The 20,205-nt window shown below is 44.3% G+C and overlaps 1 protein-coding gene across 2 annotated transcripts in view; it reads right to left on the bottom strand.

Annotated features, from left to right (window-relative positions):
* LOC139268508 (BTB/POZ domain-containing protein 19-like) overlaps positions 1 to 20,205 on the bottom strand; it is a 219,879-nt gene that overhangs the window by 127,664 nt on the left and 72,010 nt on the right. For both annotated transcript variants that reach the window (XR_011594043.1, XM_070886750.1), the window contains exon 4: positions 4,794 to 4,853. Coding sequence is in view for 1 of the 2 variants with exons in the window: in XM_070886750.1 (XP_070742851.1) it covers positions 4,794 to 4,853 (60 nt within the window). In the remaining variant the exon portion in view is untranslated. The remainder of the gene's footprint in view (positions 1 to 4,793; positions 4,854 to 20,205) is intronic.

The following is a 20,205-nucleotide window of genomic DNA, read 5'->3' as shown; positions in this document are numbered from 1 at the left end:
AATTTATCCTAACTCTCTTTTCTGTTCGTTAACCAATCCTCTATCAATGCAAATATATTACCACCAACCCCATGAGCCCTTATCTTGTCTAACAACTTATCAAATGCCTTTTGGAAATCCAAATATACTACATCCACTGGCTCCCCGTTATCTACCTTGCGTGTTACATCCTCAAAAACTCCAATCAATTTGTTAAACACGATTTGCCTTTCATTAAGCCGTGTTGACTCTGCCTAATCATGTTCTGATTTTCTAAGTTCTCTATTACCACTCCCTTAATATTGATTTCCAGCATTTTCCCCACAACTGACGTCAGGCTAACTGGCCTGCAGTTCCTTGTTTGCTCTCTCCCTCCTTTCTTGAATAGCATGGTTACATTTGCTACCTTCCAAACTCTATGACAAGTCTATCCTTCCTTAGGTAGGAAGACTAAACTGTACACAATACCCGAGGTGTGGTCCCATCAGGGCCCTGTATAATTGGACACGTTGAGGCCGAAATTGCCCCTTTCTATAAGGTCCGTGGCTATCTGAAAGCAGCGGCCACGGGTCAGTGCGAACTTGCCGCGGAGTCGCGGCGTAGGGGCCGCCATTTTGGATATTGCCCTCCTTTAGTTTTGGAGCGGTGTAGGGGACCGCCCGACCCGTTTTCCTGCCGCACCGTGCACAGGCCGACCCCTTACCGACTGGCAGCAGCCCCCTTTCTGAAATTGCCCCGCGGGGGTGGTGCCACCGCCGGTCAGTCCCACTGACAGCTTTTGCTGTCGGTACCCTTTCTGTGGCTTAGTGGCACGGCCGCCCTTAAAGGGGAGGTGGCGCTGCTGCCGATTTTATTTTTTGTCAGCCGACTGCTCGGTCGGACTGAAAATTATGCACCCGGGTTCGGCTGGGTGCCAACAGGTAGCTTGGCACCCTCTCTTGGGTGCCAGGCTGCTGGCCCGGCCGAAACCCTCCCTGGTGGCCCAGTGTTTGCCACTAAAGTGGCTGAAGAGTTCACAGCAGCCCTCCCCTTTAACTGAAGGGGAGGGATGGTGTGACACGCCAGTGCGATGACGTCATCAGCGTGGCGCTGATGACTTGGGAGCATCGGCCACTCCAACCCGCCCCCACTTCCGCCCCGCTCGTGACGGCTACTCCGACCGACAGCACTTCAGTCCCAATGATGAGACCACTTCCGTCCCGTTCAAAAAAACCCCACAAAGACATGAATTTCTCCGGATTGTCCGCCCCATGCATTGGGGCAGACAAAACCCTTCGAAATTGGTAGGTTTGCCCCGTTTCGGGCGGAGGGCAGTTTCGGCCCCCTTTATTCTTATACTCAAATCCTCGTAATAAAGGCCAACATACCATTTGCGTTCTTAATTGCTTGCTGTACCTGCATGTTCACTTTCAGTGATTCTTGTACAAGGACACCCAGGTCCCTCTGAACACCAACATTTCCCAATCTCTCACCATTTAAAAAATACTCTGCTTTTCTATTTTTCCTACCAAAGTGGGTGAACTTCACATTTCTCCACATTATATTCCAATCTTGATGTACGAGATAATCGAACAGGCAATGAACATAGGAACATAAGACATATCGGCCATTCAGCCCCTCGAGCCATTCAATTGGATCATGGCTGGTCTAATTAACATCTCAACTTCATTTACCCGCCTTAGCTCCATATCCTTTGATATTCTTAACTAACTAACAAAAATCAATCAATCTCAGTCTTGAACATTTGAATTGACCCAGCATTCACAGCCTTTTGGGGAGAGAATTACAGATTTCCACTACCAGTGTCAGCCGTAGCTCAGATGGTAGCACCCTCGCCTCAGAATCAGAATGGTTGTTGGTTCAAATCCCACTCCAGAGACTGGAGTACAAAAATCTAGGTTGACACTCCAGTGCTGCACTGAGGGCGCGCCGCACTTTCGGAGGTGCCGTCTTCCGGCTGAGATGTAAAACCTGCTGTCTCAGGTGGACATAAAAGATCCTATGGTACTATTTCAAAGAAGAGCAGGGTAGTTATCCCCAGTGTTCCGGCCAATATTTATGCCTCAATTAAAATCACTACAAGAGATTATCTGGTCATTATCACATTGCTGTTTGTGTGACACACTGCTGTGCGCAAATTGGCTACCACATTATGACAGTGACCACACTTCAAAAGGTACTTTTGGCTGTAAAGCACTTTGGAACGACTTGAAGTCGTGAAAGGCGCTCTATAAATGGAACACTTTCTTTTCCTTTGCGTGAGAAAAATACTTCCTGATTTCACTCCGAGCTGGCCTAGTTCTATGACTGCTTGTTCAGGAATTCCCACCAGAGGAAATAGTTTCCCTGTAATTACCCTATTGAATCCCTTTATCGTTTGGACACCTCAATTCGATCACTCTTCAACCTTATAGACTCGAAAGAATAAAAACCAAGTTAATGCAATCTGTCCTCATAATTTAACCCATTACCTTTTTTGATTACAAAAGCAAAATGCTGCGGATGCTGGAATTAAAAACAGAAAATGCTAGAAATACTCAGCAGGTCAGGCAGCAACTGCCGAAAGGTCATCGACCTGAAACGATAACTCGGTTTCTCTCTCCACAGATGCTGCCTGATCTGATGAGTATTTCTAGCACATCCTTTTTGGTTACTTTCTGTACCTGTGCACCATCTTTCAGAGATCTGTGCACATGGACATTACAAATCCCATTACCCTGGCACAGCTCCTAATCTCGCACCATTAAGAAAACATTTTGATTTGTCTTTCACATCTCTATACAACTGGAAATATATCTGTTATTGCAATCTGCCTTTCTGAGTTTAGATTTTTGAATATTAAGGGAATCAAGGGATATGGGGATAGTGCAGGAAAGTGGAGTTGAGGTAGAAGATCAGCCATGATCTTATAGAGGGACCAAAAGGCCTACTCCTGCTCTTATTTCTTATGTTCTTATATCTGCTTTTCCAAAGTGTGGTATTGAAGCAGATGACTATATTTAAGCCCTTTACAGCAAGTGTTAATTCCTAAGGTCATGGAACTCTGCAAGGGCAATTTATATTAAACGTACAGTACATCTTGATGACCAAGGAAACATTATACAAAGGAAAAAATGCTTCCTGTCTGTGATCAAAGGCTACTATTTCTAGGCCAAAATATTATGAAAATATTTCTTCAGCCTCCCCTACAATTTTCTCTCGCTAGAGAACAGTTCCATCATTGCCATCAGCCTTTTGGTACCTCACTCAAGGAGAATATTTAGGAACATCGGAAAAGGAGTAGTACCTGTTCCAACATTTTAATTGCTACACTGCACTATTTGGACCCCCCCACATTTTAAATTCCGAATCTAAACAGTAGTTTTATGGGAATGCCACTAGGTATCACCAACGCTGTCAATTTGCAATGTATAAGCTTCAATTCAAAAATGAGGGCTCTCAGTTCTAACCAGCTATAACTATTCTATATCTATACTCTTTAGCAAAATATAAAGTTTTAAGATTTTTCGATGGGTTTCTTTTTAGAAAATTATTTGAAAATACAGGAAGTCTACAGAAGGAATTGGAGCAAAAAGTGCAAAAAATGTAAAAACAAAAAAAGTAACACTTTATTAAAAAAAAGTAAAATTTTAAAAGACAGGATATCAATAGGGCCGATTTTAACTACCGGTAGCGAATGGGCAAGAGGCGCAACCCACTTAAAGGCCAAGGCCTCATTTCTATCACTTAGAGGGCGGAAAATTGACCGGCTCCTACATTGAGCCAGTTAACAGAAAGAGTTCTGGGGGATAAGGCGTTCCGGGGAGGACCTCGGACGGGCCGGCAATGACCCAGGGTTTTTTTGTGGGCCCAGGAGGAGCATTCTTACTCTGACCGGCATAATCCAAAAGAATTAGATACTTCCTGGGCTGTTTTGTGAGTGGCTTCCCATGGTTAGGCTGTTAACATAAGCAATAGGAGCAGGAGTAGGCCATTTGGCCCCTCGAGCCTGCTCCGCCATTCAATAAGATCATGGCTAATCTGATCTTGACTTCCCCGCCCACTCCCTGTAACCCTTGACTCCCTTATCGTTCAAAAATCTCCACCTTAAAATTATTCCATGACCCAAACTCCACAGCTCTCTGGGGCAGAGAATTCCATAGATTTACAACCCTCAAGAGAAGAAATTCCTCCTCATCTCTCTTTTAAATGGGCGACCCCTTATTCTGAAACTATGCTCCCTAGTTCTAGATTCCCCCGCGAGCAGAAACATTCTCTCTGCATCTACCCTGTCAAGCCCCCTCAGAATCTTATACGTTTTAATAAGATCACCTCATTCTTCTGAACTCCAATGAGTACAGGCCCAACCTGCTCAACCTATCTTCATATGACAACCCCTTCATCTCAGGAATCAACCTCGTGAACCTTCTCTGAACTGCCTCCAATGCAAGTATATCCCTCCTTAAATAAGGAGACCAATACTGTTCTCGGTATTCCAGGTGTGGTCTCACAAACGCCCTGTACAGTTGTAGCATGACTTCCTTACTTTTATACTCCATCCCCCTTGCAATAAAAGCCAACATTCCATTTAACTTCCTAATTACTTGCTGTTCACCGCCCGGTACAAATGGGCGGAATGCATGTCGCACACGCTCCACTCATTTGTAACTCGACTTGGCAATCGGGGTCCTACATACAGCATTGGACAATGACTTACCTGATGTTACTACCAGGCACTGGCTTAATAGAAATGCAAATTTAACTTCCGGCCTCTGATAACCAACAAAGGAAACATATTTCAATGCAAGTAGAAAGGTAGACTGTTCAGGACTTACCTGCAATGCTTCACAGGCAGATTCTACCGTCAGAGTACTGCTGATATAGTCCACGCACAGCTGAAAAACAAACACATCACTGAATAGATAAAATATACCATAAATCAGGCAACCATAAAGTAAGCCATTGCAATAAAAGATAATTTAAGAACAGGAAAGCTTCAGTAAAGCAAATTCTTGAGGGGCAGGGGTTGGGGGAAAATGAGTCACTCTAGAGAGATGTTTCTAAGCAAGCCCAGGTGCAAGAATGACAGTTCGATAAACTCTGTCATTTTAACCTACTTACGCACATCTGAACTGAAGAGGATACTATATCTGCTTCACCACAGCTGTGCAGTGTCACCACTTTGTTTTCACTGCATTACTAGTCCAAACTCTGGTGCTTTACAAAACTATTTTTCCATGATTGCTCCAGCAATTATAGCAACGTGGACATCTCCTAACCTTCTAAGACTTCAGTCCACATATGTTACTAACTACCAGATTTTTTTTACATCGAATTCCATAGAATTCCAAAACAGAAACAGGCCGTTTGGCCCAACCAGTCTGTTTTGGTGTTTTTCCATCATGAGTAGTATTCCTAATCCGATATACCTGCTTTTTCCAGTTTTCATTTATTCCCCTTTCAACCACCTATCCAATCTATTCTGAAAAACTGACATCGTTCCTGTGTCAATCGTTAATTCAGAAAGTGCCTTCCACAGCCTCACAATCCTCGGTGTGGAATGGTTTCTCCAGCACTCTGTCCTTACATTTAATGTTATATCTATGTGCCCTTCTTCTGGACCCCTCAATCACTGGAAGCCATCTGTGTTGGTCAATTATGTCCCACCCGTCATATTTTTAACCACCTCTATCAAACCACCCCTTAATCTCTTTTCTTCCAATGAAAAGAGCCCCAATTTTTCAAGTGTTTCTTTGTATTTATATTTCCCCAAAGCAGGCAGCATCCTAGTGAATCTGTGCTGTAACCTCTCTATTGTCTCAATATTCTTCCTAGTGTGAAGCCCAAAACTGCATACATTATACATTACTCCAACTGAGGTTTTACCATGGTTTTATATAGATTCACCATTACAGCTCGACATTTGGACTCTAGACCTAACAAAACTTATCCACCGAGATGTCTCGTGAAGCACTTCTTCCTCCAAATGCTGCTTCGCAATGAAAGCATAGTTGAGATCAGCCTAACCTGCATTCTAATACTGTGCAGTGTCATCAGGGTACACAAATATTATGTATTAATATATATAATATCATTTTTTTTAATGGTTGTGCAATTAAATCTTGAATCCAGTTAGTCCACATTCCTTCCATTCATATATTAAAAAACCTGAAATTCATTTATTGATATAATTACAAATGTTGGTGATTCTACTGCCAAAATCACCAAAAGAAAGGATACATTTAAAGGGTGGACTAGTCAGGATTTATTATGGTGACAAACCAATCACAGCAATTCTCTGGTTCTCCCTAAGGTGAGATTGCAAATGTGACCAGCTAACTGCATCCCTTACACCACATAAGCTGCAAAGCAACTGTGAGCAGAGGTCTGACAAATGTTAGGACAGATTGTACAATTTAAGCGGTTCGTGTCACCCCACTGGTAAATTGAACTGACAAGCCACCGCATTAAACAGTTGTACACGGTTTTTATACATTGGGTACTTTTCAGAATGGCAGGCAGTGACTAGTGGGGTACCACAAGGTTCTGTGCTGGGGCCCCAGCTGTTTACACTGTACATTAATGATTTAGACGAGGGGATTAAATGTAGTATCTCCAAATTTGCGGATGACACTAAGTTGGGTGGCAGTGTGAGCTGCGAGGAGGATGCTATGAGGCTGCAGAGTGACTTGGATAGGATAGGTGAGTGGGCAAATGCATGGCAGATGAAGTATAATGTGGATAAATGTGAGGTTATCCACTTTGGTGGTAAAAACAGAGAGACAGACTATTATCTGAATGGTGACAGATTAGGAAAAGGGGAGGTGCAACAAGACCTGGGTATCATGGTACATCAGTCATTGAAGGTTGGCATGCAGGTACAGCAGGCGGTTAAGAAAGCAAATGGCATGTTGGCCTTCATAGCGAGGGGAGTTGAGTACAGAGACAGGGAGGTGTTACTACAGTTGTACAGGGCCTTGATGAGGCCACACCTGGAGTTTGGGTACAGTTTTGGTCTCCTAACTTGAGGAAGGACATTCTTGCTATTGAGGGAGTGCAGCGAAGGTTCACCAGACTGATTCCCGGGATGGCGGGACTGACCTATCAAGAAAGACTGGATCAACTGGGCTTGTATTCACTGGAGTTCAGAAGAATGAGAGGGGACCTCATAGAAACGTTTAAAATTCTGACGGGTTCAGACAGGTTAGATGCAGGAAGAATGTTCCCAATGTTGGGGAAGTCCAGAACCAGGGGTCACATTCTAAGGATAAGGGGTAAGCCATTTAGGATCGAGATGAGGAGAAACTTCTTCACCCAGAGAGTGGTGAACCTGTGGCATTCTCTACCACAGAAAGTTGTTGAGGCCAATTCACTAAATATATTCAAAAAGGAGTTAGATGTAGTCCTTACTACTAGGGGGATCAAGGGGTATGGTGAGAAAGCAGGAATGGGGTACTGAAGTTGCATGTTCAGCCATGAACTCATTGAATGGCGGTGCAGGCTAGAAGGACCGAATGGCCTACTCCTGCACCTATTTTCTATGTTTCTATATTTAATATCACTTTATTTCACTTTAGAAGCTTAAACTACTGAATAATTCGCCTAGAGCCCATGAACAATTATCCTAGTTACACATAGTAAGAGCTGCCAACATTAAGCAAATCCTCGGCGCCAGATTTTTTGATCGCAAGTCAGTTGTTTACTTGCCTAAACACCACAGACATAACTGGTAGACGCACCTCATCCTTTACCTTCCAAGGAAGTTGCTAGACGTTTTGTGCCTCCATCAGGCTATGCAGCTTTAAACTGCAGGCCACCTACATTGTCTAATCTACTTTCTAGCCTAACATTACTGTTGTTTAATCGGCAGACATATGGTGGTGCATTTACCTTACCATGCTCCTGCCCCGGTGGCACCAAGACACATCTTTTTTTTATTCGTTCATGGGATTTGGGCGTCGCAGGCAAGGCCAGCATTTATTGCCCATCCCCAATTACCCTTGAGAAGGTGGTGGTGAGCCGCCTTCTTGAACCGCTGCAGTCTGTGTGGTGAAGGTACTCCCACAGTGCTGTGAGGGAGGGAGTTCCAGGATTTTGACCCAGCGACAATGAAGGAATGACGATATATTTCCAAGTCAGGATGGTGTGTGACTTGGAGGGGAACTTGGAGGTGATGGTGTTCCCATGCGCCTGCTGTCCTTGTCCTTCTAGGTAGTAGAGGTCGCAGGCTTGGGAGGTGATACCAAAGAAGCCTTGGTGAGTTGCTGTAGTGCATCTTGTAGACGGTACAAACTGCAGCCACGTGTGCCGGTGGTGGAGGGAGTGAATGTTTAAGGTGGCAGATGGAGTGCCAATCAAGCAGACTGCTTTGTCTTGGATGATGTTGAACTGCTTGAGTGTTGGAGCTGCACTCATCCAGTTGAGGGAGTGCAGTGAAGGTTCACCAGACTGATTCCCGGGATGGCAGAACTGACATATGAAGAAAGACTGGATTGACTAGGCTTATATTCACTGTAATTTAGAAGAATGAGAGGGGATCTCATAGAAACATATAAAATTCTAATAGGATTGGACAGGTTCGATGCAGGAAGAATGTTCCCGATGTTGGGGAAGTCCAGAACCAGGGGTCACAGTCTAAGGATAAGGGATGAGGAGAAGCTTCTTCACTCAGAGAATTGTGAACCTGTGGAATTCTCTACCACAGAAAGTTGTTGAGGCCAGTTCGTTAGATATATTCAAAAGGGAGTTAGATGTGGTCCTTACAGCTAAAGGGATCAAGGGGTATGGAGAGAAAGCAGGAATGGGGTACTAAAGTTGCATGATCAGCCATGATCATATTGAATGGTGGTGCAGGCTCGAAGGGCTGAATGGCCTACTCCTGCACCTATTTTCTATGTTTCTATGGGCCCAAGTTGCCACACGATAAAAAACGGGCGCCCCTCCGAGCTGGGCGCCCGTTTTTCGCGCCTAAAACGGCGCCTAAAAAAAAAATCGCGATTCTGGAGCGTTCTGCAGCTCCTTGTCTGCCTGGCGCGGAGCCTACACTCGCGCCGATTTTGTAAATGGGAGGGGGCGGGTACTATTTAAATTAGTTTTTTTCCTGCCGGCAACGCTGCGCGTGCGCGTTGGAGCATTCGCGCATGCTCAGTGTGAAAAATACATTGGCACTCGGCCATTTTTGTAGTTCTTTGTAGCTGTTTAATTTTTGAACATTTTTTTAATAAAAGCACATTAGCACTTGCAGCCTTCTCACTGTCTCCTTCCCCTCCCCCCCCCGCGGGAAGAAAGGGCGCCTCCTCTCCCCTCCCCCCCCCCGCGGGAAGAACGGGCGCCTCAGGCTGATTGCAGAATTCTCCCTGGCTGAAGCACTTTCACACAGGTAGGAAGATGGTTTATTTAATCTTTTCTTTGCTTATAAATGTTTATTCAGGTTGGATTTATTTGTATAATATTTGTAGAAGTATAAATAAGGATTTATTGTAGAATTTAATGAGTTCCCTTCCCCCCCCTCCCCCCCCCCCCCACCTCGTTCTGGACGCCTAATTTGTAACCTGCGCCTGATTTTTTAATGTGTAGAACAGGGTTTTTCAATTCTACAAAAATCTTCACTTGCTCCATTCTACTTTAGTTTGGAGTACATTTTCACTGTGGAAACTTTGAAATCAGGCGTCAGTGGCCGGACACGCCCCCTTTTGAAGAAAAAATTCTGTTCCAAAGTAGAACTGTTCTACCTGACTAGAACTGCAGAAAAAAAAATGTGGAGAATTGCGATTTCTAAGATAGTCCGTTCTCCACCAGTTGCTCCTAAAAATCAGGCGCAAATCATGTGGAAACTTGGGCCCATAATGTTTCTATGTTTCTATCCAGGCAAGTGGAGAGTGTTCCATCACACTCCTGCCTTGTCGATGGTGGAAAGGCTTTTGGGAGTTTTTTTTTTTTTACTAGCGCCTTGGGAAGCAACAGCAGCAATGTAAACACTTGCCACTGACAGCACAGCATGCCATGTTTCTTCACCCAGGATGAGCAGAGCAATCACTGGCCAGAACAGACCTTTCCCTATCATCAGGATTGATAACGTTTCTCTATTATCAATAAAATAATGTTTCAAGCTGCGACTTTCAAACAACTTCACATCTACAACATTGTACACATATAGTTGTTTGGTGCAGGGAAGATCAGTGGTACTGATTTTACAACCACAGGAATAGTGAGATGAGGGAGAGGTTTTTAGATGAAAATAACACTGATATACTTAATTGATAATGAACCATCCAAATATCCCAAAAACAAAAATATGATTTTTTTTAAGCTACTCTGTACAGCATATATAAATCTATGTTCAAAGCTTCTGTCAATGAAATAAAGGAACAAAATGAAAGCAGGAAAATGAAAGGAAGAGCAGAAAAAAAGGTAAGACGTGCAAGCTTTTGGTCACCTACCCTAATTTCTCCTTATGTGGCTTAGTGTCAAAATCTTTGTCTCATAATGCTCCTGTGAAGCACCTTGGGACGTTTCATTACGTTAAAGGCGCTATATCAATACACGTTGTTGTTGTTGATGCATCTTTGGCCTTTTCTGCCCTTCTGATCTGAGATACTTCAGCTTCTCTATTTGAAATTACTCTCAGGTGAGTTTCTAGATCCTCGTGGCTTCAAGAGCAACATGTTCAGGATAACAAACAGAAAACCTTACTTTAAAATGTCCACAGAATGTTTTTAACATTCAAAAAGCAGTAGAGCATCACGTCAGTCCTCATTTCAGACTTTTATCTATCAAGTGAATTTACTGAATAAATGAACAAGCAAATAAACAATAAAATTCATATTTTATATTATATGTATAAAACAGATAATATACTAAAATAGCTCCTTAAAAGGAACATGAGGTATGTGGACAAGCATGGAGGAGGGTAATACACTGACTGCTCATTGGGGACAATCCAATGTGGGGCTGGGGTCTATTCCAGGTATTTCTGGAATAGCTGAACATTTATTAAATCTCTGCTCTTCAGCGGGATGGGGGGTTAGAATAAGTGTAGACCATTCTCTTCTGTGAGCAGTGAAGGGGGTTAATGTATGTGATCTGAGGATTATTCCTCAGCGGTGTGGTTCAGGGATACAACACAACAGCATGTATTTATATAGAGTCTTTAAAGTAGTAAAATGTCCCAAGGCACTTCACAGGAATGTTATAAAACAAAATTTGACATCAAGCCACGTAAGAAGGCAGAAAAGAGCTAGGTTTTATGAGTGTCTGAAAGGAGGAATGAGAGGTAGAGAGTTTGAGAGAGGGAATTCCAGAGCTTCATCATCATCATAGGCAGTGCCTCGAAATGATGATGACTTGCTTCCAAGGCAAAAAGGGATGAGTTCACAGGTGTTTCAATTAAGGACCTAATATTCCAAGTCCCGAACTACATGTTGAAGGGTGGAAGATGCCTGTGCGTGGATTTTTTTAACGTGTGGTGGCCGTTGCACACCAGCCACCACACGGGCTTGACAGAGCTAGGTCTTGGTCCAGTGGCAAGGATTAACCAAGACGACTGGAGACCAGCTCTGCTGCACGGACCTAGTGTGCACACATATCGCAGTGTGGTCTGACCCGTGCTGCCCCTGGGCCCTCGCCTCTTCTGGGCCCCGAGCTCACGCCTCTCTTGGGCCCCGATCACGTCCCTCTGCAATCTCTCGCCGCTCCTTCGCACAGACCAGAGCTTAGGGCCTTGGCCGTCAATGGTGAAGTAATTAAAATCGGGGATGCTCAAGAGGCCAGAATTGGAGGAGTGCAAATATCTCAGAGGGATGTAGGGCTGGAGGAGATTACAGAGATGAGAGGGCAAGGCCATGGAGGGATTTGAAAAAAAGGGTGAGAATTTTAAATTGCGGCGTTGCTTAAGCGGGAGCCAATGTAGGTCAGTGAGCACAGGGGTGAGGGGTGAACAGGATTTGGTGCGAGTTAGTACACGGGCAGTAGAGTTTTGGACGTCCTCAAGTTTACGGAGGTAGAAAATCTGGTGGGAGGCTGGCCAGGAGTGGGTTGGAACAGTCAGGTCTAGAGGTAACAATGGCATGGATGGGGTTTTCAGCAGCAGATAAGCTGAGGCAGGGGCAGAGTCGTGCTATATTGCTGTGCAATCTGGAAATTATTGTTCAGTGGAATAGGGATTATAGGTGTGATTTTCCTGTACGATTCAGGCATTATTACTCATGTCTTTTGGGTTGACTGTTGAATAGTTTACACTGTAATTAGTGCCTAGTAGGAGGAGAGGGAGAACATCTTTGTCAGCTGCACAATCCAGTTGCTCAGTGATGGGGTGGGTTGTTTGGGAGAGATTGTGGCGGAGGTGCGGCAAATGAAGGGTACAGGGCCCTGAAGAGCAGAGGGCCCAGGGGCAGCACAGTGCAGCCCACACTGCGATATGTGTGCGTGCTAGGTCCGTGCAGCAGAGCAGGTCTCTCCAGTCGTCCTAGTTAACCCTTGCCACTGGATAAAGGCCTAGCTCTGTCAAGCCCGTGTGGTGGCTGGTGTGCAACGGTCACCACACGTTAAAAAAATTCACGCACAGGCATCTTCCACCCCCTCAATTAGAGTTCAGGTCTGGAACATTGGGTCCTTCATTGAAACACCTGTGAATTCGTGGAAGCAAGTCATCCTCGTTTGAGGGACCGCCTATGATGATATTGTTTGAGATTTTATGTTGTTGCTTATGTGCTCTAGTCTAGTGTGTAGTAGGTGTTCAGGGTGGTTTGTTGGCTATGGATTGATGTCTTTCTTGTCGTCGGGTCAGGAGTTTTCTGTTGCCTGTAAATTCAAAGTCAGTGGTTTCTGAGAGAGATTTAAGCTAAGATGGTGGTTGGGTTTATTCTTGATCTTCGCTTGGTTGGGGGGATTGGAGTTCGGCTCTTCAAATGAGGGGGATCATTTTTAATTGACTTTGTCATGTTTGGCTGGGATTTCTGTTCACTGTCGAGGGGCAACGAGCTTCAAGTGTTCCTTTGTACCTGGCCGGCTCCTGGTTTCCTTACTGTTGCACATTGCACCTAAATCGCTTTCTCCAGCTCAAGAGCCACTGGGTGGTTCCTCTCCACTCAAACAATACCACTGCTTGAAAGCAGCTCTGCAGGCACTTCACCACTGCAGCCTTTCCACCTTTGCTCATGGCTCCATGTGAGTCACGGTTGCATTTTCGGCAGACATTAGTCCAGCTTCCCTCTTTTTTGCAAGGCTGGCTTGGTAAAGCTTGCAGACATATTTTCTGAGACGTACATTTCTGTTGGCAATTTTCATTTCACTCTGAATTAATGGCTAGCAAATTCAGATTGCAAAGGTTGCTTTTGAGAATTCTCTGTAGGATTTGCTGCTTCCTGCTGCAATCATGAATCTTTTCAGAAAGGTATTCCTGGGGATAATTGAGGCTGCAGTTTTTAGCTGACACGTAACATTAGATGCTGCCCCATTATTCTTGATTAGTCACGCAACGTTACGTACACAGTAACACCTACATGCTCAGTATCTTTGGAATCCTGAGTCCACAGATAGTTTTTAATATATAATAGATTAAAGCAAAATCACAGGATTGTAAACAACTTATCCTTACTAGTTGTTAACCTTTAAACAATATCTATAATTATTAAAATAGTACTATTATGTCACCTTTCCACTCATAAATCCTATTTGAAACTCTTTGGCTAATATGATTTGCCAATGTATGTGACACTCTGTGATCACTGCAGTAGCAGACTCTGGCCATCAGGTAGCACTGTGGAGCAGTTTTCTTTGATCCTGAAGATAAACTCTGTCAGGTCATTGTGATCTTCTCACGCCCAGGTAAGTATTCCATTTTTTTTAATTCATAATTTATTAGTATATTCTCATTTTTAACTGTGTTTTATTTTGTCCCTTGGAGATCGTCTTCAGCCAGTTATTTCCGCTGGTCTCGTGCCACTCACTTAGATGCGCAGATCCAAGTCCCTTCCTCCCACTGAAGCTCCTCCACTAACTACTTATTGCTTTTAACTTGCACTGGTGCCCTCTTCATACACTTTTGGGCCTTCCATATGTTGTCCTGCTGCTCACGTGCCTCCAATAGTCACTACCTTCCCCCTTCGCTCACTCACTGGCCTTCCCCACGGTTACCTCTTCAGCCACTGATAGGCCTGTCCCAGTGCTGTCTCCCGTCTTCCGCCACTGCCAGGCTCCCCACGACTGTAGGCAACACAATAGGCAAGCCATAAAGTCAGCATGATTTTCTTAAATGATTAAAAATCTAAAGTCCCCTCCCCAAATACTCTCTTCTGCCTATCTTTCTTCTTGAAGGTACTGATCCATTGCTGAGGTACAATTCTACAGGTGTCAGGCACCCTTTGGTACCTTGCCCAAATACACATAATTCATGTGAGTCACGGGGCGTTACCACCAAAACTGGTGCTGTTGTCACCTGATGTCCACACACATATCCAGCAAGGGCTGCTTGATAGACAACGTTCACCTCCACGAGCATGGCTGAGAATATTTAACTCAGTTGAGATCTTCCTGGTAATTATTTTTAAAATAATGATCACGTGTCCCAGGTCACACGCTAATTATGGCCAGCAAGATGAACAGACAACTTGCAACCCAGCCTCCACAAATAATGTCCTTAACCAATCACTCTCTCGCTCTCTCCAATGTTCCCAGGTCCTCTGTGGGGTGGGGAGGAGATGCCTGGAATTCTGCAGCAATGCAGCTGGGGTCAGAGATTCAGCAGTCTGGGGCAATCAAACATGCATTCCACCTGGACTGTGAATTTCGACTCCAATGCACCGGGATTATACAGGTGATGTCAAATCAATAAATGCTAAATTGACGACATTGTGATGATTTGAACTTGTGCCCACTACTTTTTACTCATTCTCACTGCAAAATGCCACTTCCTTAGACAAACCCATGCTGTCTGTGATCCAAAACCGAAAACTTGTGTGTATATTACAAGTTTACAGTCTGCTACGGGGAAAAGAATTCATCCTTTAACTGTAAACTTGTACTGGATAGCACGTATGATTCCATTACTTCTCACTTCAGGAAATCGGTCATATTAGCCATGCCAGACACTTTTCATAACAGGCTAAAACTATTTAATAGGTTTAATACTGAAGAGAACTATTTACTAAAGCAAGCCTTATAGTTAAGATATTGTACAGTCCAATAAAGAACTAGAAGTCTGGAAGCAGTTTACAAGTGGTTAATCAAACAAACCAGTCAACCATTACCCTTTGAATTCTTCTCACAGAACTAGAGATGAAATGTTTCTTGGAAGGAAATAAGTACAGTCTTTGTATGAATTAAATGAGCTTATGTTGCCTAATTTGGCCTCATGGTACAAAGCAAAATAATACTAATTGCTAAAACGTGAAATTTGCTGTTTTTTTATACTCATAATTACTGTGAAGAACTTGCTTTGAAGTGTGGTCCTTCAGATAAAATCGATCAGCTCAACAATACAAACTATACAAGTTATAAATACAAAGGCAACAGGATAGGCACATGGAGGCTGATGATAGGGGCCTCAATTGTACATTGTCTGGGTTTGAAAAATTTGACATAATTTCAACCCACAATAGGCAATCGCCACATTCCATTCACAATCTGATTCAAGCACCTTCAACTTAGTTAATTTCACCAATCAGAAGATGGCAACCTTCTTCCCACTTGTCCTGATTGAACACAGGAAGTGTTCAAGAGATACAGTATCAGTGAGCCAGGCATCACACCTTTGAGCAAATATGCCCATTTTTCATTAAAGTTAAAAACCTCTATTTTCAATGCGCAAGGGAACAAGTCGTAGAACAAGTTATTAGGAAGGATGACCGAAAGCTTGGTCAAACAGTTCGGTTTTAAGCAGGATCTTAAAAAGTGGAGAGGGAATTGGTGAGATAGAGGAATTGAGTGAGAGAATTCCAAAGTATGGGACCTAGACATCTGCAGGCACAACCACCAATGTCTTTGTTACCTCTTGGCTCGACTATTCCAATGCTCTGCTGGCCAGCCTCCCACCTTGAACCCTCTGTAAACTTGAGCTCATCCAAAATTCTGCTGCTCGTATCCTAACTCTCACCAAGTCCCACTCACCCATCACCCCTGTGCTAGCTGACCTTCAATGCCTCTATTTTGAAATTCTCATCCTTGTTTTCAAATGCCTCCATGGCCTCACCCCTCCCTATCTCTACAACCAGTTCGACAACCTCATTACAGCCGGTCCAAACATGGACAAAAGAGCTGAATTCCAGAGGCGAGGTTGGAGTGACTGCTCTGGACATCAAGGAGCCCTAGTAAAATTGAACTCAATGGGAATCAGGGGGAAAGCTCTCCACTGGCGCTCCTCACATAATTAAGCATTTCATGTCCGAATGCAGCAAGACCTGGATGACATCCAGGCTTGGGCTGAAAAGTGGTAAGTAACATTCGCACCACACAAGTGCCAGGCAATGACTATCCCCAACAAGCGAGAGTCTAACCACCTCCCCTTGACATTCAACAGCATTACCATTGCTGAATCCCTCACCATCAACATCCTGGGGTCACCACTGACCAGAAACTTAACTGAACCAGCCACATAAATACTGTGGCAACAAGAGCAGGTCAGAGACTGGGTATTCTGCGGCGAGTGCCTCACCTCCCGACTTCCCAAAGCCTTTCCACCATCTACAAGGCACAAGTCAGGAGTGTGATGGAATACTCTCCACTTGCCTGGATGACTGCAGCTCCAACAACACTGAAGAAACTTGACACCATCCAGGACAAAACAGCCTGCTTGATTGGCACCCCAGCTTAAACATTCACTCCATCCACCACCGGTGCACTGCGGCTGCAGTGTGTACCATCAACAAGATGCACTGCATAAACTCGCCAAGGCTTCTTCGGCAGCACCTCCCAAACTCACGGCCTCTACCACCTAAAAGGACATGGGCAGCAGGTGCATGGGAACACCATCACCTCCAAGTTCCCCTCCAAGTCACACACTATCCTGACTTGGAAATATATCGTCATTCCTTCATCGTCACTGGGTCAAGATCCTGGAACTCCCTCCCTAACAGCACTGTGGGAGTACCTTCACCACACAGACTGCAGCGATTCAAGGCGGTGGCTCACCACCACCTTCTCAAAGGCAATTAGGGATGGGCAATAAATGCTGGCCTTGCCTGCTACGCCCACATCCCAGAAACGAAAATTTAAAAAACCCTCCAAGATCTCTGGCCTCTTGCACAACCCCGATTTTAAACACTCCACCACTGCCGGCCGTTCCTTCAACTGCCTAGGTCTTACGCTCTGGAATTCTCTCCCTAAACCTGTCCGTCTCTCTACCTTTCTCTCCTCCTTGAAGTTGCTCCTTAACACCTACCTCTTTGACCAAGCTTTTAGTCAGCTGTCCCAATATACCCTTATACGGCCCAGTGTCAAATTTTGATTGATTACGTTTCCATGAAACACTTTGGGACCGTTTGCTACGTTAAAGGTGCTATATAAATGCAAGTTGTTGTTGTTGTGAAGGGAGGATGAAGATGCACAAGAGGCCAGAGGCAGAGGAATGGAGAGTTCAGGGAGTGGGGTTTGTAGGGCTGGAGGAGGTTACAGAGGTAGGGAGGTCAGGGCAATAAAGGGATTTCAACACAAGGATAAGAATTTTAAATTTGAGTCATTGGGAAACCAGGTATAGGTGAGTGAGGACTGGGGTGATGGGTGAAAGGGACTTGATGAATGATAGAATACCTGCAGCATAGGTTTGGATGAGCTGAGGAAGCGAGGTCGGCCAGGAGAGCATTGAAATAATCCAGTCTGCTGACAAAGGCATGGATGATGGTTTCAGCAGCAGATTGGCTGAGGCTGGGGCAGCAATGGGCGATATTATGGAGATGGAAGTAGGTGGTCTTTACAATGCGGAGCATATTGGGTCAGAAACTCAGCTAACGGCCAATAGAACAGCGAGGCTGCAAACAGGAAACAAAAAAAAGAGTGCTCTCACTAGAATAAAACACGACTCAGCCGCTGAAGAAAAGAAAATAGTTGAAAAACATCTGCAGCAATTGTGCGAGGAGAAAACTAAACTCCAATCATGCAGGTAGTATTTTATCTCGACCCCAAATCATTCTGGGTCAAAATAAAGTGGATTGTGCTGATTGGTTTAAAATCTAAAATTAAAATGCAACGGTTTCCAAATGCTGTACTTAATCATAATGTTTCTTTGTTCCCCCTGCCCCACCGCCCACCCCCCACCCCCTCTCACTTAAGTTGGCTTCTGTCCATTCATGCACAAAATTATACTTCACTAAGCACACAGAGACTGGAACACTTGTCACATTCCTGAGCGTTGCAGTGTCTTCTGTTTTTGGCATATTAACAATGTTCCCTGAGGTCTTGCTTTTAAATTCTCTTCCAAAGAGAATTCATATAAAAATAGATCTTTTTTAGCACATGTCTTAACCTTTCCTTGCACACTCCATATGCACACACCACCTTTCTAACTACATACCAACACCCCCAGGCCTTGGTAAATTCCACATACAAGTTGGTTTGTTTGAAAATGCCAACTCCAGTGGTATATAATGTTTGTCTATAAATGATATATGCCATGAAGTTGTAGGAAATAGGGTTATGCCAGCTATTTCCCACGCATCAAGGTTGTAATCTTCGACAATAGTCAGTGGAGAAATAGGAAGTCAAATAAAAGTCAAACTGCCCTGAATCTTCTTGGTCAAACTTCTAATGACTACTTAAACAGCAATACTGGCAGAGGCCTGCGTGCATGCAAAATGCTAATATTACGCAGCGCAATTGTAATCTAAAAACGGATAAAAATCAATGTTAAAGTTGGGAAAATTAATTGGAGGATGCAAGCTTTTAGTGGGCTTTTTACTTGGCAACTTATGGTAATGGAGAGCCAGTTCAGCGTGGCACCCTCTACAGGGGATCTGGGACCTGTGAGAACAGGGAAAGCAACAGCATGTCTCTGCAACCAATCAGATTGAATTCTCACTGAGTCACGCACAGTCTAACCAGGAGGCGTAAATTAGATTATTTAATTCAATATAATATAATTTACAGAACGCAAAAGAAAGACTTGCATTTTTATAGCACTTTTCACAACCATCGGACGTTTCAAAGCGCTTTACAGCCAATTAAGTACTTTTGGAGCATAGTGACTATTGTAATGTGGGAAACGTGGCAGCCAATTTGCTAACAGCAAAGTGATAATGACCAGGTAATCTGTTTTTGTTATGTTGGTTGAGGGATATATATTGGCCAGAAGACCGAGGATAACTCCCCTGCTCTTCGTCAAAATAGTGCCATGGGATCTTTTATGTCCACCTGAGATAGCAGACGGGGCCTCGTTTTAACAAAAGACAGCACCTCCGACAGTACAGCATTCCCTCAGCACTGCACTGGAGTGTCAGCCTAGATTTATGTGCTCAAGTTCCTGGAGTGGGACTTGAACCCACAACCTCCTGACTCAGGTGAGTGTGCTACCCACTGAGCCACAGCTGACACTGTAGGGATTGAGAGAGCGATAAGAGAGGGAAAGAAAAAGTAAAAATATATTTTTTTAAATCTCCAACAATAATTGAAATCTGAAGGAATGAGACTCAATACTTACAAAAGTAAATTTTCAGTGTCAGACAGGCTAATTGGTAGTAATTAAAACTGATCAGGCCGTTAAAATTCAGTTACACGTGAATGGACAAGCCCTATCTTTTCTGCCATGTTTAGTGGATAGCTAATGGGTAAGTACATATACAGTAGATACCTCAAATCGCTGGAAAAATACCACCAACGACGTCTCCGCAAGATCCTGAAAATCCCCTGGAAGGATAGATGCATCAACATACCCAGTATCGATGCACTGACCGCACTCGACCAGCTCCATTGGGCGGGCCACATTGTCCGCATGCCTGACACAAGACTCCCAAAACAAGCGCTCTACTCGGAACTCCTACATGGCAAGCGATCCTCAGATGGGCAGAGGAAACGTTTCAAGGACACCCTCAAAGCCTCCTTGATAAAGTGCAACATCCCCATCGACACCTGGGAATCCCTGGCCAAAGACCGCCCTAAGTGGAGGAAGAGCATCCGGGAGGGCACTGAGCACCTCGAGTCTCGTCGCCGAGAGCATGCAGAAATCAAGCGCAGGCAGTGGAAGAAGCATGCGGCAAACCAGACTCCCCACCCACCCTTTCCTTCAACCATTGTCTGTCCCACCTGTGACAGAGACTGTAATTC

This window comes from Pristiophorus japonicus, chromosome 8, assembly GCF_044704955.1.
Source record: "Pristiophorus japonicus isolate sPriJap1 chromosome 8, sPriJap1.hap1, whole genome shotgun sequence".
Classification (NCBI taxonomy): Eukaryota; Metazoa; Chordata; class Chondrichthyes; family Pristiophoridae; genus Pristiophorus; species Pristiophorus japonicus.
Note: the sequence above shows the minus strand (reverse complement) of the source record. Positions and strands in the feature narration are given on the sequence as shown.